Source organism: Cyprinodon tularosa, unplaced genomic scaffold (genome assembly GCF_016077235.1).
Source record: "Cyprinodon tularosa strain WSP-4 unplaced genomic scaffold, ASM1607723v1 ctg499, whole genome shotgun sequence".
NCBI classification, from domain to species: Eukaryota; Metazoa; Chordata; class Actinopteri; order Cyprinodontiformes; family Cyprinodontidae; genus Cyprinodon; species Cyprinodon tularosa.
The window spans coordinates 658,930-682,249 of record NW_024039228.1 but is presented as its reverse complement, the minus strand read 5'-3'; the positions used below and the strand labels follow the sequence as shown (position 1 = coordinate 682,249).

Here is a 23,320-nt window from a genome sequence, read left to right as displayed (position 1 = left end):
TTGATAAAAAAGAATAAAAATTACTAACAGTCAATGCTTCCGCCTAAAAGTGGAGCTACTTCCGCCTATCAGTGGAGCTACTTCCGGTTAGCACCGGAGCTCCGCCACTTTCTCGTGACAGGACTAGACAGGAGCTGAATCGACTTGAACAGGAAGCCGTCGGAGATTCTGTGAGGAAACGCAGGAACAACAAAGAGGAGGAGGAGGAGTGGGTGCCCGGTTTTTAAACCTGCTTTAATAGAATTTTGGGGGAAAGTACACTGCCTTTGTTGTCGGTAAGCACTGTTCCTCACGGAGTATTTCAAAGAGCCGTATAAAATCTGACCTGTGGGGGTTACCTAGTGTTAGCCGGTTAGCTCCGCTGTGCCGTTAAAATAAAACTGGCTAACATTAACTAGCCGTTGTAGCCTTTTCCTTAATAATAGCATACCTATAGCATTAACACAGCATTACACTGAACGCTAGCTAATGTCGCTCAGTTTGACATGAACCGTTGTTAGGAACCCGTTATTTTTCGTAGCTGCTCAGCAAATATTAATTTGGTGTGTTTTTTGGGGGATTATAAAGCAGCACTCTTGCAATTAATGCAATCGTGCAATTTTTAATATCCTAATGTGTTAATCTTCTAAAGAGTTTAATGAGGAGTTGTAGACAAACATGTAGATGCTTAAAGATTTTGTAGTAAATATATAGTAAAACAGAAAATAGAAATATCTTGGATCACATAATCATCATAAGTCCTTTTAAAAATCCCATTAGAGTAAATGTTATTTAAGCTTTCTCCTTTGTTGCTTGAAATCCATTGATTATATAGATAGGATTATAGGATGTGGCAAAACCTCATCTGTCCACCACTTATAATGAACAGAGGATATGTGAACTTATTTTTTGTAAAGTAACCAGATGAAAACTCTTTCTTCTCAAACTGAACAGCACAACTCTACTTTGATTGAACTGTGTGCTTCGGTTAGATGAGAGGCTTATGGAGCTTTGGAAAATCAATGGATAGAAAATTATCTAATGCTCACTGTCAAGGTTGATGGGGGATGTTTGCTACCTTAGAGCTAATTTTTTCTCTTTCACGCATCCCAAATTAAACACCAATCTGGTGAGCGCTGTGAAGAAAATAGGTTGTTTAGCAGTTTTATGATCTAATCTATAGATTACCTGTCATCTGAAGAGAACATAAGGAGCATCAAAGACTTTGGAGCATCTACAGCAAGGGTCTGCAACCTGCATCTCTGCAGCCACAAGTGACTCCTTGAACCAACAATAACTGCCTCTAAAAGTGGCAAAAAATTTGAATGAGCCGACAATTTTTTTTTAACAATGATATAACATTCGCCTGTGTTTGACTGTTCAGCAGTTTTTAGAAGGATTTATGGATTTAATTTCTCTAAAAGAACTACAATAAAATAACCAATAATGTGTAAAAAATATTCATTGCTATTAACATCCTATAAAAGAAAATCCATGGGTTTTATTTTTGTCCTCATTTTAAAACCAAAAAAATGCATAAATGGCAACAGACCTCCTATCACAGATATTTAAAGGGGTCATAGAACGCAAAACCAAATTTACATTGCCATAGATGAAGACGTCAATTCGGGGATGTTGCCTTACATGGTTCTGGCCTGTACTTTTGTTACACCCCAAAATTTGGGTTGCACTAGTCGACCAAAATCCCGTAAGATTTTGAAATTCCCACTTGACATTTTTTTTTTGGGGGGGGGGATATGAAAAGTAGGACTGGTCACCCTACCATATCAAAAATTTCGATGTTTCAGTGAGTGAAGGCTTGTTGCTATGATGTGTCTTAGCTCAGCCGCTTCGCTCGTTGTAAACCAACCAATCATCGCACAACTCATCTAAATATTTATGAGCATACCATAAAAGGAAGAAAATTTGTCGTTTCATTCTAGGGCTTTTAATCAGGCTTGCATTAGGGCGCATAAAACAGCAAATATGCCATTTTCAGCCCAACCAATGTTACACACCCTATTCAGAGACCTGAAGGACCATTGCCAAATACCCTATAGAATTATTTTATGACCCCTTTAACTAAGACAACAAGATGTTTTATAAAAGGGTCATGTACATTTTTGGCTTTTATTTGGCTGGACTAGGGAAGAAATAGTTCTTTGGATCTTAAAGATTGCAGACCCTAAACTTGAAAGAATCCACTAAAAGCGATTGTCAAATGTACATCTTGTCGTTTGCCTCACCTTGTGATGTTATACAAGACAAATAGGTGCTCTTCAGCTGGATTGTGGAAAGTATTGCCATCTATGTTCTGACAAAAAGATCTGCCTGTTATAGTTCCTAGTGTCTGTACATCTCATTGTTACCATCCGTGATATTAATAAAGCTTCATAAAGCTTTATTAATATCACTAAATGTTTTTGAATCATTTAAAGTACCTCTTATTGTGGCAAGGCAATGAAGCATGTTGATAATTATAATGCAATAAAAATATAATAGCATAAAACAGCATTCAATTAATTTTCCTAAAGAATGGAGAAAGGTAATTCAAAGGAAAATTTCAAAACCGTAACTATAAAAGGAAAATAAAATGGATTCTGTAATGAATCAACCATTTTTTCTTCAGTTTTAGTCAGGATTGCTGCTATACTATATATAAATTTAGTTTCAATATTCATAATATCGTGTTTACTTCTAATATGCAGCTTTGTGAAGAGTCTTTATTTCTTTTGTGTAATTGGTCTAAAAAATGTTGAAGGAAGTCTTTGTCACGTCCTGTTCACACCTCTGAACTTGTTACAACATGAAAACCCTTTTTTGGAGTTTATGTAAGAACGTACTCTGGAACAGATAAAGCTACTTATGTTTTTGATTGTTTTTTTATTTTTATTTTATTTTTTACAATAATTAATATTATTACATGAGCCTTTGAATGTCGCAGTAAAGTATCTCCTATTTTTCTTTTTTTTTTTCACTGAAATCCAAGTGGATGAAGACATATTTCAATGGTCAACATTATTTATGTTTTTCATGAATAACCTGAACATGAAAAGAGTTTATGACATGTAGAGGCCTATAATGATTAACACCCGTGGGAAAACATATAAAAAGCCTTACAGTAAATTCATCATAGATTACATAAGCTGCCAAACAGCCCTGCTGGAGTCCATAGGAATATTTGTCTCATAAGACATGGTCTCCTTTATCCTTGCAGTCTGTGATTCAACGTTTATTATTGAAATGTTTTTTGTTTTTTTAATACAGATTTTCTAATGCTTTGTTTCTTCTTCTTTTGCATCAAGGTGAAAGAGGTTTGTTTGCATGTGAGGGTAAAGTGATTGCTGAGCCGACATGGCGAACACCACAGAGGATGTTGAAAACAATACGGTCAGTATGAAGCCAACATGTCTGTGTCCGTTTGTTGGGTAATGATCGTTCTGGAGTTTTGGTTAAAAGAGAATAACCATTTCTTACATCAAGGCATGGGCCAGTTTGATTTCATCATAGTGGAAGAATTCATTTAAAATTAGAGACGTTTTCTGTTATTTGGCAATTTTGGATTATTGTCAGTATAAATTATGAACTTTTCTGAGTTTATTAGGCTTGATATACAGTGCTGTTTAAAACTATTCATTGAACTCCTTTATTAAAGTTTTTTCATTTCACAACTAATTTTTTTGTGTGTAGGGGGGGTGTATTAACCAATAAAAAATTGAGCAAAAAATGCCATATTTACAATAATTGAATATGAATAGAATGGTGTTTTGTTTTATTTTAGTCCCATTCAAGCACATGAAAGGGTTTTAATACGAAAGTTCTGGATGTAAAATACCCCATTTCCTCTGCTGACTTGAAAACATACTCTGACTGTATTCGCCCGTATTTAGCTCCAATAATCACGTCAAGTGACTAGCAATGATTCTGGTGGCTTTTTGTGTCGATTGAGACTTTGGTGACAAGTAAACATCACCACTCGGGCTGAGTTTACTGTCCTCCGCAAGTGAATTTCTGAGCCCTCCCATTTGTGATGGCTAGTCAATCAGCTTCCCTGTGCACCAACTCTGAGGGAAAACAATGGCTTGTCTCTTCTCATAAAATGAGTCATGCTACATGAGTAAAACATCCACCGATTCCACCCTAGATAACAAAGTGGGATGTAAAGATAATGTAAACGTATTCGTTAAGTTTTTTTTTTTTTCTGACACTGTTGCACTTTGATCTTCACGTTGATTCACATACAGCCTCTCACCCGATCCTATATAGGTTACCCTTTGGTTAAATTAGATAAAAAAAAAAAAAAAAAAAAAAAAAAAAAAATATATATATATATATATATATATATATATATATATATATATATATATACACGTGTATGTATATATATGTGTATGTATATATATGTGTATATGTGTATGTATATATATGTATCTGTGTGTGTGTGTGTAAGATAAATAAATACTTGATTTATTCTTCTTTAGTTTTAAGTATATGTTTATGAGTTTTTATAGTCGAATTGTCTTACAAATTTCATATTTCTATATAACATACTAAATTAATAACATACGGTGAGGAAAATAACTATTTAAACACCCTGCTGTTTTGCACTCAGAAATCACAGAGGGCTTTGAAATTGTCATCGTAGGTGCATCCACTGTGAGACACAATCCAAAAGAAATAATCCAGTAGAGGACGCAATGACTTCACAGGCCAGCCTGCTCTGAGTTTACAGAAGTAAACATGGATGGTAGTACCAGAGCGCATCTAGCGATCTTTCCCAACCATAAAAATACAATCTTTTCAAGATGGTTAAACATAAATACTGCTCTCCGTATCATAATCATCTGCCATGGTGGTTGTTTTTCTTGCCGCTTCTTCATAGCAAGACCCAGAATAATGACCTTTCTTGGGTATTAATGGCGTTCAGGCCGGATGAATGTGACCTGGCCATTCGGACACAGGTCGCATTTGAAAAGATCAAATTTGTATTGGATTCAGGACCACACACAGTGGCCTGGGTGGCATTGTTAAAAATCGGATCTGTGTTGTTCAGACAGCCATGAAAAGATCAGATCCAGGCCGCATATGGGCAAAAAAATCAGATTTGGGTCACTTCAGGCTGCAGTGTGAACATGGCCAAGACCAAAGAGCTGTTCAAAGACACTAGAGACAAAATTGTACACCTTCACAAGGCTAATGGGAAATTACCAAGCAGTTTGGTTTTTATATATATTTTTTAGGATGATGCATTGAACAGCTTTTATCTGAAGTGAAACATCTTTGGGATATTGTTTTATCACTGAACTCTACCAGCTGCATTTCTTGGACTTGTTGATGCTTCAATTTACAAAACGGCTGAATTTATCATGATATGTTGATAATTAGCTCTGTTCACTCATAATGTGACAGCTGAAGTCAATAGGTGTTGTTTAGGGATTTTAAAGAGGGCTGAATATCTTCAACAAATTTCATATCTACAAAAATATTTTCTTCAATTGATTATCTTCTATCTTAAAATTATTCACAGCTTTGTGTTGAATTGTCACTTTAAAGAAACATCCAATGTTAAAACATGTAAATGTACATGCATACTATGAAGGTTGGTATGGGTTGACTAATCAGCTGTTACTGTAAATAAAGGTGTTTCCCTCACAGCTGAAGGCCAAGGTCAAAGTCTTTTTACTGCCTTAAAGGTGTTTTACTTTTTTACTGTTAAACTTGTACTGTAACATATGGTTAAACTCAAACTGTTTCATACTGTATGACCTCAGTAGCCACAGCTAGTCAGATCGCTGCTTTCATGCGATCCACCTACCTATGCTTTCTTCTACAGAAATCATTAGTGTTTCTCCACAACTCTGACCCCGAAATCCCACATCCTCCATGACTGCTCAAGTTTTGCAGAAGCAAATAATGCGTATATGAACTAAATAACTAGGATCATACAAAATAGTTTTTTTTATGAACTATGTTCTCTACTTCCAAACTCAGCATCTCTTCATCCATGCCTGCGATAAGAAGTTTTTTTTGACTGGATTTGATTAAACTGTTAAGCCTGTCGGTATAAAATAGATATTTTGATTGAGATGAGAAATCTGCTTTCTGGTATGTTCAAGTACCTATAGTTTGCACCCAATCATTTAATTAAATGGTCTTAGCTTTTTGGAATCTATAAGAATCATGCTCTAATTTGTAGTTACCAATCTGTCGTAACTGTATTTTAATTTGACAAACCGGATCTTCTTGCGGTTCTTGACCTGGCCGGCTTCCAACGGACCGGAGCGGAGCAAAGCATAGCTTGGGTCCGTATTTTTCCGGTGATGAACGGAGAAGACGTATGTGGACGGAGGAGTAGCGGTGGATGTGGAACAGCTCTCGTTGATTAGCACGACAGACAAGTAATCTGCACAACTCGTGAACAAGGAGGAGTTTAGCACTGACGGAGTATGTGGAATCTGGGGGTGACTCTGCACCTTGTGTCCTTGGCCTCATTCCCAGGCCTGCGAAACAATGCAGTATCAGAGTATTTTTCTCTGCAGCCTGTTGGGTTTTGCCTCCTGTCGTACTATTATTGTATCAATATGAAGTGCTTGATGTTCTCCATGCTACAAGTGTCAGCCTGCCTCACGGTCTGGCCCTTCTAGTCAGACCTTTGAGTTATCTGAATCCGAATCTGACAGAACGGCTCCAGGGTGATTTACAGCTAGTATGAGATCAGTTTTTAACTGAGCTGCTGCTCCCTGTTTAATGCTGGAGTAAGAGTCAGTGACCTCATTTAGTGCTTCAGTCATCTTTTTGAGAAATGGTAAAGTAATGATTGTCTTACACTGCTTTCCTCAAAGTTCTGTGGTGCATGCTGATCCACAGCCAAATAAATTTTTTCCAGCCTTTGCACATCTGTTCTGATCTGTGTTCAGCAGACCCCAAAGCCATCAGCTCTGTAGCTCAATGCTGCCCTAAACTTACAAGTAAAATTCAGCAAAAAATGATCTTAGAATAAGTAAACGTTTCTTGACATAAATCTCTTTGTACCTTATTTGAGCAGGTAATTTATCTGCTAATGGAATGAGTATTTCAGCCCCTATAATAAGAGTGTATATACTGTACTTTAGTTAAGATGTTTTTTCTTAAAACGGCGGGTGAAATTTCTGCACTTTTTCTGGGATTTCATTAAAATTGATTAAAACTTTTGGAATTGTATGGTTTTTGTTGAGGGTTCATTTTTTTAAAACTTGATGTCTGACAGATAACTGGCCCATGTCTACTGCTTAGAGCCAAAACCTTTTTTTAAGTTGTTTCACATCTGTTCTTCGTCAGTAACGGTATCAGCAGAGGTTTGCACTGATAACTTGACAAATGTTTCTCATATTTAGGTTTTTGCAACTGAAAAGTACAGCTTCCTCATATTTCTGAAGTCATTTATTAACCAGAGCAGAACTGGGTGCAGTCCTCCTCCTCCTCCTCCTCCTCTGATTAACTTAAGCAGCAACAAGTTCAGCTCCCTTCCTGTTTTGTTTGAAAACAGCCCAAACTCCCTAGCAGCTCCTCAGGGTTTTGTTTATAGAAAGTAAACATATTTAAACCTTTCCATTTATTGATCTTTGAGACTTTTTTTTATTTTTTTTTCCTACAGGATTAGAGCCAGGAAAGGGACAGATTTTTTTGTTTACACTGGAAAACTTCTTTTGGACATGTAGAAAGAAGTATACTCGGGTTATTCTCAAAATATGCCCAAATTTCAACATTAACAGCTTTGAAAATAAAGTAGCTTTCTGCCATATTTGTTCTCCTATGCAGTGCTTTTCTAAAAATAAGTTTTATGTTTTATGAGAAAGAAAGTGGCACATTACTTAATATAGCACTCGAGAAACACGGTACTGTCCTTTTTCCTGCCTGTTGCTGCTCACTGCCTGTCAGCTGGCAGGTTTACAAGGACGACAATATCGGAGGTGGGTAGAGTACCCAAACATTGGACTTAAGTGATAATAGTTCGTCAGCAAATTAAGTGAGTGTACTTTTATACATTTACTCAAATAAGTCTGTAAAAGTATTTAGTTGAAGGTCCGCTCTATTACAAGGTAACTGATCATATTATCGGATATATTAAGTAATAAAGACGGACCGAAATGCAAAGTTTTGTGCAAATTTTGGTATTTTAAAAATTAAAATAAAGTAAGAGAAAAAAAAAAGTAAAATAAATGTTACTGAATATAAAAATTCCAGGTAGTAGAAAACTTTTTTCTAAACCAATTTCCTTTAAAACATGAAACTAGCACCTCCGCTGATAATATTCACTCCTCATCAACTTTACCTCTCAATGTTCACAGTAAATGTTTTTAAGCTTTTGTGCAAAAAAATTAATTATTATTATGATATTTAAATACAAAATTGATATAAATGTTGACTGTGTGTCATTGTCTGGAACCTCCTTCAAAAAAAAGAAAACAACAAGCTCACCGTAGATGGTGTAGCCAAACTTTTGACTCAACTAAGAGTAGCAACATTTTATGAAGATATCACTCAAGTAAAAATTTTGACCAGATTATTTCTGGTTCATTCTAGATTTGTCCAGGTTTGAAATCTGGAATCAGGCTGAATTTATATGCTAAAAAACAAAACTGCATTTTTACTTTTTCCCCCAAATTAAGTAGTGCTCTAATTTGATTTTTGTTTTCCTTACTGTGCACCAACCTCCATGCAGATGTTTAACTTCAGGCTTTTATTTTCTTGAGCTTAAAAGCTGACTTTACTGTTGTGTAGAAAAGTGTTTACTTCTGCTGATCTGGATATGCATGGTTCTGTGTGGCCCAATCCCAAACTGACCCCTAAACACTTCCCCTAAGCACTAACCGTTCCTGTTGAGGGGCCTAAACCAAAACCAGTGGGTAGGGTGAGTGGACCATTCAGCCCTTATATAGCGAGTCTGCTTCAATGCAGACGGCGTAACGGTGGAGGAAACTCATGCATCTAAGTGTAAATTCTGCTGGTTTGTTGCATCTTCATCACAGTGATAGAAAGTCACAAATTAAGGGAAAAAATGGTTTCATTAATTCCAAAAGGGAAAGTCCTCTTTAAAAGTATTTTTGACTGTAGAAATGTATGTTTAAGAAAGGGACAAATGTTTGATGCCATGTAAATCTGTGCCACAGAGCTACAGCAACGCACATGGGATACCTTTTCTGTTTGAGGGAGGAGGGCGTCCCATTCTCATTTATACCCGCCCACCTTCAATCAAGGTGCCCTCCACTGATGCGAGTGTGACTTCATTGGGAGTGATCCTCAATAGTTAGTGGTTAAAACATAGGCGGCTGGTTTAGAATTGAGCCTGTGTGAGCTGCTACTCTCTCTTCTTTTCTGTTTGGTGGCAAACCCACTTTAAGTGTGGTACCGCCACCTATAAGACTGGAGCGAGAAAGCCAGGGTCATTTTCTTGTAAGAAATGTGACCAAAATTGACCACTGTGATTTGGGAATAGTGATAATGTTACAAATGCTGTTAATTTTTTACTCCATTAATTTTTTTTCTAGCTTTTCTTTCTTGTCTTTGGTTGAATTATGAATTATTATGAGAATAACAGGGTTTGTTCTTCTGTGCCAAAAGGACCAACAACAGACAAATACCAGCCCAGAACCCAACCCTCAACCCAATGAGGCACCAGAGACGAGAGCACGGTCCAGGGGAGGCTCTGGGGCCGGAGCAGGGGATGGAGGAGGAGGAAACCGTACTAACCCCGAGCAGAACGGGCAGCCACCCGCTGCTCGTCCCGCTCGAGTCGTGGAGACCGAAGAGGAAGAGGATGAGGAGATGACCTTGAAATACGGGGCCAAGCACGTCATCATGCTCTTTGTGCCTGTGACCCTGTGCATGGTGGTGGTCGTGGCAACCATAAAATCTGTCAGCTTCTACACCAGGAACGATGGACAGCGACTGTGAGTGTTTTATGACCTATACCTCATTCCTGCTCATAAACGGATCAGGTTTTAGACTTTGACCAGATTTCAAACATTACATGTGGTTGATTTGTCTTGTAGTTAAACATAACAACCACTAGGTGGAGGCACTGTACCATGTTTCATGTTTGACAGTTGAGTATTTAAGTGTCACTGTGGTTCTTGTTGAAGCGAATGATGGGCTTAGATTAAAAACTGAATATTTTTACTCATTTATTGAGATTATTTATTTGCATTTCCTGTTCAGCTATTAGCTCAGCTGTTCTTTCTCGTCTCAACTCCAGGATCTACACACCTTTCCCAGAGGAAACAGACACCGTCGCACAGCGAGCCGTCAACTCCATCCTTAACGCCACGATCATGATCACTGTGATCATCGTCATGACACTGGTGCTGGTGCTGTTATACAAGTATCGCTGCTACAAGGTACAGAAAGAGGCTCGAATAATGCAGGAGAATTCTTCATTTCACCGTTGACACTTATCTATGTTATTGTTTCAATGAGAAAAGAGGAATGTACCAAATAAATTAGTAAAGTGCACTTATTTTTACACTTTATCATATTACATCTACAAGCTTCAGGAAATGAACTAATCCCATATGCATGATGCTGCCAACCCCTTGCCTTATCATGGGGAGGCTGCCTCTACCATGCCATGTTATGTTTTTCATGTTTATCCTCCACTTTGTGTCAGCCTATCATAAAAGATCCTCACATGTGAACGGGTTTGAATATCTTCTTGTGCACAAGCGACGTTTTTAACATAAGATCTTACTCATTGTCAGATGTTTTCATTTACCCAAAAGTTGCTCTGTCAAGAATTTACCATTTATTATAAAAGTCTCTATAAACTGTGTGCTGTAAGGCTGCACATGAGCAGAGCTGCTATCCAGACCCTCTGCAACCTGTTCTCTCCTTCAGTAAAAATAAAAGACATTCAAACTGCTCTTAATAAGATGCAATTCAAAGAGTTATATTTAGGATTTATTAGGGTTCAATTTTTGGGCAGAACAATTAACCATAAGCATCTTTGGTAAGTTCAGATAAAATCCAAGTGAGCCAAGTTGGTATTGTGAAATGATATCTGAATGATGCAGATCAGCAGTAATAACACTGTGTTACACTCTAATATAAACATGCAAAGGGATGTTTTCTGATTATTTAATTTAAAAGTGAAGGATTATTAACTAAGAGTTTGGATCAGGAAGCTTGTTTTTTTGTGTGTGTGGTTTTTTTGTTTTTTGTTTTTTTACTGTGAAGTGAGGCACTAAAATAATTAGTACCGTATTTTCACGACCATAAGGCGCACCGTACTAAAAGGCGCACTCTCAGTTATGTGTCCCATTTTTGTATTTAACACACACATAAGGCGCACCGGACTATAGGGCGCGTTTTTTATATACCGGTACATGTCCTCTACTACCTTTAAATAGCTCTACTGCGTATTTAAAAATACAGCGGGGGCAAAACTGAGTATGACTGTGCTTTATTCATGTATTTATTACAAAGTATTAATCAAACCTGGCAGCTGGCCGTGAGACAGACACATCGCAGATGACACAGCGCTGTGGTCACTCCTAAATTAACTTAAAATCCTGAAACCTGCCGACGGAATATGTTCGCTTTTATTACCGGTATCCTGGTGCCTGCAGTTTCAATTATTTAGATGAAAAACACCTGCCAGCCACCGCGGTGAACGAAAGGATTTCTGCTGTCGGCGTACCGCTGGTATGTGGGGGTCTGAGCGCCTCCGACAGAAATAGATAATCTGGATGAACTGACTGCAATTATGAAGTTTTCAGGTGGCCTTTCTCACTTAAAAACATATTAAAACTACTTTATTCCCACTGATCACAGCAAATATAGCTGCAAGATTAAGATTATTTAGATGAAAAAACACCTGCCAGCCACCGCGCTGAAGAGGAGGAGACGCGCCCAGAGGCTGCTGTTGAATTAAGTTTTCAGGTAGAAAAATAGAGCGGGAGCAAAACTGAGTATGATTGTGCTTTATTCATGTATTTATTACAAAGTATTAATCAAACCCATCAAAGTCATCATCCTCTGTTTTTGAATTAAACAGCTGCGCTAAATCAGACATGCCAGTTTCCCCTTCTTCGCTGTCAGAGTCACTTTCCGTGCAGCGCAGCTCCTCAGAAATAATGCCTGCTTTTGCAAAAGCTTGAAGAACAGAGCCAGCAGACACTTTAGTCCAAGCATCTACAATCCATCCGCAAACTGTGGCGTAACTTGCCCGGCGCTGCCTTCCACTTATCCTGAAACTGTGGTCTCCGTCGGCCATCCATCGCTCCCACGCCGCTCGCAGCCTTACTGTGAACGGCCGCTTCAAACCGATGTCGAGCGGTGGAAGTTTCTTTGTCAGACCCCCCGGTATAACGGCGAGCACAGCGTTCATTGATTCACCTTTTTTTTCACATCGGCTGTGAGATGGGCACGCAGCGATGGTGATGCGTGGAAAAAAACACCTGTTCTCCTCACATAGGCTACACCTCCCTCAGCCACGCTTTCATCATCTCCTCTTTCATCAGAGCGCTGTGTCTGTCTCGCTGTCAGCTCCCAGATCAGCTTCTCTGATTGGTTGATGCGGCGCGTCCAGCAGCAAAACTTAAAATTTTCCATCTCGAGCAGCAGCAGCGCGTTGGCGGTGCATCAGATGCTTAAACGATCCCGACGTGCTGCACCTGCGGCTCAAAACGGGCTGCAGGACCTTTTGCTGCACCTATACGCGCGTCAACCATTGACTTTGCATGTAAACTCGCTGCTTCTGCTGCACCTGCTGGGTCCGGTTCACACCGATGTTGAGCGGTTGAACAGCGAGCACAGCGTTAATTTGTTTCCCCATGTTTTTCACATCAGCTGGGAGATGGGCACGCATGAAGTCACAGATTAATGGTGATGAGTGGAAAAAAAACACCTGGTCTCCTTACATTCAGCCACTCTTTCATCATCTCCTCAATGAGGTGGTCTCAAAAGTCGCAGTTACAACACACATAGGGCGCACCGCACCATAGGGCGCACCGCACATTTTGAGGGGAAAAAAAGACGTTTAAGTGCGCCTTATAGTCGTGAAAATACGGTAACTAAAGGTTTGTAGCTAAAGTCTTTAGTGCAGAAATGTATTTAGATAACTATTTGTTAAATCCATTTGATATAATCTCAGAAAACAAAGAGGTGTATTTTTAGTAGTTATTTAAGTTATATTCTGATCAGTGTATTACGAAGAAAAAAAAACAGGCGTAAAGCCCCAATTGATGGTGAAGTTTTGGATCTAGGTTGTCGCTAAATGTTATAGCATTTAAAAAAATGTTTTAAAAAAAATGTAGTTCAGCATGTTTTAACTTTCCAGTACTTCTTTACACTAAGGCTCCCCTTTAGATGGCCAATAAATTGGTTAGAAATATGTTATTAATTCCTCTGTAAACATTTTTAAGTCATTGATAAGGGTTTTATGCTTTAAAGGGGTGTTGGAGTCAAAACTGACCAGTTTCTTCCGAAACACTGAGCCTAAGCTGACAGCTCTGTTTCAGCATTTTAGACCAGTTTATTACCTTTAAAGAAAATCAACATTTATACTTTTTTTTTTTTAGCATGAACAAATATGATTGCATGAACGAGTGAGCTTTTAAGTGTTCTCAGATCAATTAAAATCATATCTATAAAGCTTTTGTTAATTATTTATAAGGGGACCCTTACCATCTATGGTACTGATTTTCCTTCCTGTAATTACCAGCAATTATGCTGATTGGTTGTCACAGAATTTCATAATTAACAAATTAAAAAACTTTTAAAACAATTTAAAGTTTCAAACTTTAAATTGTTTTTACTCTTCCTTTCTTAGTTATTAGTGTGTTTATTATTACAAAAATAGTTTGCCTAAACTCAAAGAATTCCAAAAAGCAGCAAACATTTTGTTTTAGGCAGATGTTAAAGCAGAGATCCTCAACGTGATGGCCCAGGCCCTCTAGTGGGTAGAGGAGGTATTGAAGGGGGTTAGGAAATTTTTCTCCACACTCAGCAGTTTAGGTTGCTTTTGGTCAGACTTTTTTTTGTTTCATACATTTTATCGCAAATAAATCAGGAATTGTAACAACTGCAGTTTTGCTTAGGCTAGAAAAATCTATTTTAATATGTTACATTTAAACAAAGGTTAACTAGAGTTTTAGAGACTTATTTTGTTGCACATTATCAGATGGAAGTTGTTTATGAAATCCTTTGAATTAATCAGGTTATATCTTACCATTAGTACCTCAACCTCTCATCTGATGTTAATCTTTGTTGGCATCTTTAAATTGCCTGTTTTATTTTTTTTTTTGAACTTTATTTTTTTATTTTTAATAACACATGAACACAGTTACAATCTTTTGTCTCCACCGACCTAAGCCACTATATTACACGAGACATCGAAAGGTGAGTCAGTGGGTGTTCTAACACATGTAATAATGCATACATGACAACAGATTGAAATCAACAGGCAGCTAACAGTAAAATAAAATAAAATGGTACATAACACTTGAATGAATCCCCTCCTGAAACAAGACAATCCACACATTCATAGTATTTTCCATCGACCCAAAGATATACGCTAATGCAAAAGGGCTAGCCTGTAGCTGTGTCACTGAGTTAGTAACGGTATGACAGAGCTCCATCTTGTATTAAAAACTGTTTTTTGAAACCTTAGGGAATATGTTATTCCTTCCATCATGTAAATGTCCCAAACTTTTTGTATCCATATGTTATATGTAGGAGGCTCTGGCTTCAGCCATCTGACAGTTATGCATTTCAATGCTGCTGTAAGCAAGATTCTTAACAGGTATCTATCCCCCTTCCTGTCTATTCCATCGGGTATTTCTCCCAGAATTGCCACCAAGGGAGTTTTTGGGACATTTCTCCTGAAAATTACTTTAAGTGCGTCAAAGATGTCCTCCCAGAATACACTTAGTTTAGGGAAATTGCCTGTTTTAAAACTTCAAAATTGAAACCCCACAACAGATACGCGCTTTTTCATCATCGATCTTGGGCACATGATGTGAAAAACTTTGCTATGCATCATTTCTGTTTCCAGCTGAAAGTCCTGCTTTAGAACCTTATTACACTTCTACGTTGCTCCGGCTTCATTTTAAGCTCAAAACAGCTTCTTTTGATTCCTCTTCCTCGGGTCTTCTCCCTTTGGGTGACAGAAAGTGATCAACTATCAGTGTTTCTCACCATCCATCTCTGATTAGGGCGGATTTGGTTTTAGAAGCAGTTTTTCAGTCTATGTATTGTTTTGATTCTAAGTATTTTGAAGTAGAAGATTGAATATACATTCCATATTTTCCTGTTTGGTCCACTCATTTAATTCAAATTCAGTTATTATATTTCATTTTTGTTTATTTTAGAAGAAATTGAATGTTTCCTTTGAAATGCATCACATAAACTTGTGAGTGAACAACATGTTATTAAACACAAAAAGCGGGTTAAAAAAGCAGATTCAATTGCCCTTCAGAGGAGTATATCGGTACTTTGTCTAAACTTTCTGTTCTCTTCATCTTGGTTTCTGTATTTAAGCCCACAGTTTAAAGTTGAACATTAGATCAAAGATGCAGATTAACCTAAGCGGTGCTGCATATTAACCAGTCTGATGTTTACATTCTCAGGTGATCCAAGGATGGTTGTTTCTCTCCTCCCTCCTCTTGCTCTTCTTCTTTTCCTTCATCTACCTCCAGTAAGCACTGCAAACATGGATTTAAATGTAGTTTTACAAATTTAATTTAACGTCATTCATTCATGTGAAATAATCTAGCTCTTTCTGATATAACAGTAACTCCAGCTGATCTCTGCTCTTTTAAACAGAGAGGTTTTCAAGACCTACAATGTGGCCATGGACTACTTCACCCTGGCAATAGTAGTGTGGAACTTCGGTGTGGTTGGCATGATGTGTATTCACTGGAAGGGACCTCTGCGGCTCCAGCAGGCCTACCTCATCATGATAAGCGCCCTGATGGCCCTGGTTTTCATCAAATACCTGCCGGAGTGGACCGCCTGGCTCATATTGGCCGTCATATCGGTTTATGGTAAATCTCTCCTTGACAAGCACAGAAATGAGGAGTCTGCATTTAAATACAGGGACTCATGGGCAGGAGATTTTTATTGTTTTTTTTTTTAAAAGATGATGCATTTAGAGAAAAAAAAATTGTTCCTGATGTGATGATTTATTTGTATAAATGAAGCCTTTGGAGTGGAACATTTGGGAATGTAGGAACCAGAAAATCTGCTTTTGCTTATTCATTGACCCTGAATTTGGTTCATAGCATCACTTACCTGATTTTAATCCTTTTTCCAACCACAGACTTGCTGGCTGTGCTCTGTCCTAATGGACCACTGAGGATTCTTGTAGAGACGGCTCAGGAGAGAAATGAACCTATATTTCCAGCTCTCATCTACTCCTGTAAGTTAAGATTTCAGATTTTGTTTTTATTAATGTGAAATAAGATTTTGACAAAGAGACTTAAATATAATAAAAAAAAAAAAATATATAATCTCTTTTAGGGAGTCAATTTTAAAACTGCATTCTATAGCTAACTGGAAACAAGCCCGTAGGTCGGCCTTAGGTAAACATATCACCAGAATAATTGACAATTAGGAGGACCACTTATTTAGATGATCCACCTGGAAATAAAAGATTGTCCTCTAAACCTTTAAAGATGACTATATGGATTTTTTTTTTCTTTTTTGCATCAGTGTAACTGGTTTATTAATAATTTAGTTGATGTATCAGTGTGGATCATCGCCCCCCAAAAACATCCAATTAAGTATCCCATCTTATCACAGTCACACTCACGTGTTAAAAAGTGAAAGAGTAAAAAATGATAAACGAATTTCGAGCCCACACCCTTAATTTGTAATTTTTGACAATTATTGATACTCTAAAAACATTACAATCATTAAAAGAAACTTATTTTGTTTGTTGTTTTGTTTTTCGGTGGGGTGATGCTTCCTTCATTTACTGCTATGAGGACTGGATTATTGAGAAGGACACAAAAGTTTAGCACATTTTTTTCTAATCCACCCAATGATTTGTGAAAATCAAAAAGACCAAGACTAAATGTTACCCTGGGATTAGCCAAACCTTCTTCATTTTAATTTAAAACTCATTTTCTACTTTTTATTAATTTGTACTCTTGTTTTTGTTACGTCCCATTTGTTGTTCTCCAGCTACAATGGTATGGCTCGTCAATATGGCGGACACTGACAGGCCCAACAGGAACTCAACAGAAGCAGGTTTACCACAACAGCAGACTCAAGAATGTGAGCACAGATTCAAATGTCTTCCTTTTTAGTTTTTTTTTTTTTTTTCCCAGTACATAAACTTGCTTCTCCTTGTTCATCAGCAGCGGTAGAGTCTCCGCCCCCCTCAAGTCCCTCGCAGGACGACGGGGGCTTTACGCCCAACTGGGTCAATCAGCAGCAGCACCAGCTGGGGCCCCTTCAGACATCTGAGGAGACCAGACGGGAGATTCAGCAGATGCCATCTGCTCGTCCACCTGTGGAAGACGACGATGAAGAGAGTGAGTGCTGAAAACAGAATAAAACTTTAATCTTTTGCTTGTGGGTGCTAGACGTGTAACGGGTCAGTGAAGCGAATATTTACACAAGTTCATTTAAGGTTTGACAGTTTAGTTTTTTAAAGGAGATTGTTCCTTATATCTTCTGTTTAGTAATAGCAGTGTTAAGTGGTTTTTGTTTAGTTTTTTAATAAACTATCTGAATAAATGACAGATCTTAGATGTAATTTAAAGCTGCTTACCTCCATTTAGTGGTACACTTAAAACTTACAATAATCTACTCAACTATACTGACCTGTTTCTAACATATTGCCACAATAAGCTTCATTGTTATATTGAATTGCCTCAGCTGCCCAGCAGAAAGCCTGAAACCTTTGTTTGCATTTTCAAGTCCTGCTCCCTCATAAATTGTCTTGCCCTGGTAAAGGTTGAGCATATATCATCTTCTCCTAGCTATTATTTCTTTTTTTCCTTTTGGTTTTGCTCTGACAAAGGCCCTTCAGGCTGAAACGGTTTGGCATGTTTTTATCACATGTCCCAATGAAGGCTTTCAATCTTGGATCCCTTACAGAAGAACACCAGATGAACAGCTTCACACTCCCTAGAGCACTCCATGTTTCTTTCACTTCTTTTTCTTGTTTTGGTTTCTTTCTTTTGCCTTTAACTTGACAGAATACAGATGGTCCTCCATTGAAACAGAAATTGGAAGTTAGAATGATCTACAGTAATTTATGCTGACTTTGAACTCTTCCCCCACTGACAAAACCTCTTCAGATAAACTTTCCAAAAAAAAATTAAAAACAATCCACTGGACTTGGTTTCCAAGTTGAAAGACGTTTCACTTCCCATCCAGGAAGCTTTTTCAATTTTTGTTTAGATAAAAGTAAAACGCAAAAGGCTGATGTTTGCCCCATTTCAGCTACTCTGATCAAAAATGCAGAAGCATCCTGGTGTCTCCCATTGAGTGCACCACCACCTATGCATTTATTAGCTGCTAATTCTAAGCTGTGGAAAAGTTAGCATTTCTGATATGTTTTTGTTAAAGCAATGCTCTATTTTTGCTAATGGAAGACTGTCCATTTTAAAGGAATAATATTAAAGAAAATGTTAAATTCTATTAAACAATATATATAAAAAAAAGTAAAAACCTCTTAAGATTAAAAAAAAAAAGGCCCACCAAGAAAAAATGGGAAACCCACTATCTTGACATTTGAAATCAGATGTCCTTTGCCTCAGAGTTAAATATCATCTGCATAAAAGAAAACTTGATCTTCAGTCTGAACTATCTGGATCAATGTGTCCACAGCTTCAAAGGAATATTGCCACAAATTTGATCACTTTAAAACTATACCAGAGGTTACCTTCTAATGTCAAGTCCACAGCATTTATTCCTACATTTGATATAAACATTTATGCAGTGATGGCATATTTTTGGTTTTCTGTAGCTTCAAAGAAACACAGGTCAAATGAGACACTGAACTATTTCAGTGTCTCTTTGCTTAAATATATATGATAAATGCTAATTTCACTCTTGTGCAAATTACTTATAAACTGTGAAATTAATATATATATTTACTGAAGTAATTTTGGGATTTTTAGGAAAATCTAAAACATCATCAGCATTGAAGGAAACTTTACTTTAAATTATGAACTTGAATGAATTGGAAATACTTTTTTTGGTATAAAGGCAACAAAGCTTCATTCCTATATTTCTCCACATCCTGTATTGTGGTAATAGGGAAGGTGTATTCAAGGCACAACTAGCACACATTGCAGCTGATGGCGTTTTATATAGGTGAACATGAACATACATCAGTACGAACATGAGCTTTGTAATTTAAACTTGTTAAGTCAAAGATTTCTCTCTGCTTTCCTGCTTCGGTTCCCTTCTCTACAAACTTTTCTGGAACGTTTTTATGTGTCTCTTTTTCTGTAAGATTGCGGTCCGCCTGACTGCCACAATTTTTCTTTTTTTATCAGTCGAAACAGATTAGGAGGCAATTGTTTATGGCAGTTGCAAGGTTTTATGTTCTAACCATTTGGACAGCCTGTGCTCTTTCTAACTTAAATCTTCTGTAAACATGGGGTCGGAGTTCTTATTTTTATAGTAATTACAGCTGTGAAGGCTGGAGGGTGCTGGGCTAACTGGAACTGTTTGCATTGACTACACCCTAAATGTGGCGACCTCCTGTGTTCTTAGGAGGCGTCAAGCTGGGGCTGGGAGACTTCATCTTCTACAGCATGCTGGTGGGGAAGGCCTCAGCCACAGCCAGTGGCGACTGGAACACCACGCTCGCCTGTTTTGTAGCTATCCTCATTGTAAGTGACCAGCTCCTTACTCACTTACTCCGTCTGTCAGCACAGCGTCTACCCTTCTTAGAAACTGTTAAACCATCATTATTGGGTTTAATTTGTATCATAATCATACAATGTTTGTCCCCCCCGGCAGGGCCTGTGTCTGACCCTGCTCCTGCTCGCCATCTTCAGGAAAGCTCTCCCCGCTCTGCCCATCTCCATCTTTTTTGGCCTCGTCTTCTACTTTGCAACAGATAACTTGGTGCGGCCCTTCATGGACAAGCTCGCTCTTCACCAGTTCTACATTTAGCAGGACGCCTGGGTCCCCCCCCCTCAACCCCCCCGCCTTCTGGCCAGCAGCATGACAGCACTCCCTTTATGGCCAGGAGAATAAAGGACGATGCAGCGGCCCCTCTGCCCCCTTAAAAACACCTCTAGAAACTCATGATGCTGGAGACACCAGCTGATTTCACTCTGCCTTCATTTCTGGCACCGAGATATTTTCCACAATGGCTGTTCTTAAATTAAATTTTTTCCTTTTAAACTTAAAAAGACATTTCCCACCAAGTGGAGACCGAATCTTCAGTTTGTCCAACAACTACAGCTCTGAGACACTGACTAATTGGGGGATATTAGATCCCGATTTAGATCTGGAGGCTCTTCTCTTTCCATATACGCACAGCCCCACCTAATAGGGGTTTTACAGCAGGTGCCTTCCTCAGGTACACCTACATGGTAGCTGTTCTCAACGAGGGAGTTTTCTCTTTTAGCTCCCTTAAAGATTATAGCAAAAAAAAAAAATCCTCTCTTATCCATTTTCATTACAACTCCAGCTCTAACCCTTATAGCGCCTTCATTACATGAACAGACACAGTGACACTGCAGATAAATAGATGATGTGTTATTTGAATGTTTACGAGGTTTTGGCGCCTGCTTTGCTCTCTGCTGTTAGAGTGGTAGATATTAACTGCGTTGTTATTGTTTTCCATTTCCTTAGACACAAAAATTTAAATTGGGTGATTTCCACCCTCTAAGATGAATGAACACGTCTCCCCCTTCTGTGATAAAACGGGGATTTTTATTTCATTTTTTCTTGACAGTATTGAGTTTAGAGTTGATTAGGAGACTTCACCACGTTTTCGCCCTCACTTTCACTTTTGAGACTTCCCAGCTGGAAGAGGTAGGCAGGCGAACGTCAGCCACTGAGCAGTCCTGCTGGAGTAATCTGAGGGTTCAGTGCCTTGCTCAAGGGCATTTCTGTAGTTCTTGTTAAACCTGTGTGACAGACGTGTGCTGTGTCTTTGTCCCCCATCTGTCCAGGGATTGTAACCTGTGATCATTTGGTCACAAACTTTAAACCTTTAGGCTACAGCTGCCCTCATGATGCTCGCCTGGTGCTGTTTGGAACTATGCTACGTCCAACCCTGAACTCACTGCATCGCACAGATGCCGTCGGGATTTATTACTCTTTCATTGTGATACGAAGAAAATGTTTCAAACCAGTTTCAAGTGTTTAGACATTTTGAAATGTATGCTAGTATCCAGCATCAGGCCGTGCTTATTGAGAGAATATGATCCTTTGTAAACATTTTTGGGATGAACAGCTTTGTCATGTGTTATGAGCTGTTTTGGATACAAAAAAAAGGACAAAACCAGCAACTCCAACCTAAAAGATGGAATCTGGTTTAGATAAAATTAAGCTGTTTAATAAAAGAACTGATATTGAATATAAAGGAGGACCAGCTGCACTGATTGTTTTTTCATCATTGCACCCGGGCTTTGTGCTTGTGAAGAACCCCGGAGGGAACAACAATAATAATATTTCTGCTGAAGCAGCTTTTACTCCCAGTTATGTTCATTAAGAAACTGTTGGGTGACTGGCTTACTTCTGTTTCTTTCACATACATGTTATGCAAGGTTATTCCAATTCAGATTATGTTCTTTTTTTAATAAAAAGTGAAACATGAAATGTTTTACACTTGTTTATTTCTTTCTCCTCTAAGGAGGATTTCTTAATGGCAAAATAAATATATATATATATTTAAAAGTCAATTTACGCTTGCCATGATCCTGATAGTACAGCTCTAGCTTATGTTGTAGTGAGAGTTACTAAATGAAAATGTTTTGCTCCACAATACGTCTGGTTCTGTTTAAGATCCTAATGGAATTTCAAGGAAAAGCAAAAATGTTTTTATTTCGAACTTTTCACTAAAACAGAATATGACCTAAGCATTTTGTTTTAAAATCAAAGATCCATTTTTATCAAGTTTATCATTCACGTTTAACAAAAAATAAAGAAAACTGCTAGTCGGTGTTGCTTTATTTCATTATTCCTTGAATATGATTTAAATATAATTTTTCTTATAAAATATTGGCATACTTTAAGATACAATGTGTAATAGCCAATGGTCAGACCACAGATTGCACCAACATGAACCTGGCCGAGCCTGGTGCTAATTCTCCGTCGTAGTTTTCGTATCCTACCTCCAGTGCAGACAGAGCTGATGCCATATCTCATCCCGCTCCACCGCTCACTCAGTCTGCAGGCTCTTCTGAAGCTCAGTGGTCCTCTGTCCATTTCCAGTTGTTAGCCTCTAGAGCCGAGCCTTGGTCTGCCGTCGTCTCTTCCTGCCCTGGTGGTCTCCTTTGATGTCACGTCGTCCTCCTCATGGTAAGCTGCAACCAATCTTTGTATAGGTGTTCAAATACTTATTTGCAACTGTATCATACAAATAGTTAAAAAAAATCATGCATTTTGATTTCTGGATTTTCTTTTTGATTTTGTTTCTCACAGATGTGCACCTATGATGACAATTTCAGAACCCTCCATGATTTCTAAGTAGGAGAACTTGAAAAATAGCAGAGTATTAGAATAGCTATTTTACCCACTGTAGATTGGCTCAGGTTCTCCTGAGCTATCTCTTTAGTTATGCTGCTATAAACTTAGGCTCCTGGAGAACCTAGGCACCACTTTTCCTCACTCTGCTACATTCTACTTATATTCTCCAATTTTGGAATATTTGCTATTTCAACTTATACTTTTATCTTCTCTCTGCGTTTTCTCGTCATTATAGCTTCATGTGGCCTGTTGCTTTGTTTAGCTTTAAAACCATCCTAGAAGGAGGCATCAGCTGGGCTACTGTTGTACAGATAATACAGTTGGACCTGTTTTCAGTGTTAAGTCCTGTATCTCTAATACATATAATTATGGATTTGCTTTTTACTGTGACTGTGTTCTCTTTAATTGTTTTTATATGAAAATTGGCTCAGAGCTCAGCTAAATAATTGTCCTTGGACAGAGCCATCTATGGAGTAGAGTTTACGGTTAACCTTTCTAACGTTGCATTATCTATGGGTCGGTTCTTTGTTTCCTTTTGTTGCTTGTGTCTCATTACACTCCCAGTTTCCCCAGGCCACTCACACTGAGCCTGCTTCTGCTGGAAGTTACTTCCTATTAAGAGAAAGTTTTTCCTCTCCACAGTCCCTACATGCATGCTTGGTTTGAGAGATTGCTGCAGAGTCAACTACATTCA

The 23,320-nt window shown here is 38.1% G+C and overlaps 1 protein-coding gene across 2 annotated transcripts; it reads left to right on the top strand.

Annotated features, from left to right (window-relative positions):
• The first annotated feature begins 101 nt into the window (after positions 1 to 101).
• On the top strand, positions 102 to 21,756 carry psen1 (presenilin 1). 2 transcript variants are annotated; one of them, XM_038302712.1, is made up of 11 exons: positions 102 to 275; positions 3,285 to 3,369; positions 9,580 to 9,908; positions 10,214 to 10,355; positions 15,585 to 15,652; positions 15,781 to 16,001; positions 16,277 to 16,375; positions 17,143 to 17,235; positions 17,319 to 17,495; positions 19,693 to 19,811; positions 19,942 to 21,756. In XM_038302712.1, the coding sequence occupies exons 2-11, from the start codon at positions 3,334 to 3,336 to the stop codon at positions 20,095 to 20,097; spliced, it is 1,440 nt and encodes a 479-aa protein (XP_038158640.1). In that variant the 5' UTR covers positions 102 to 275; positions 3,285 to 3,333; the 3' UTR covers positions 20,098 to 21,756. The 2 variants fall into 2 exon arrangements, with proteins under 2 accessions (XP_038158640.1, XP_038158641.1); XM_038302713.1 differs by having other exon boundaries at positions 103 to 275; positions 17,322 to 17,495.
• The last annotated feature ends 1,564 nt before the right edge of the window (positions 21,757 to 23,320 follow it).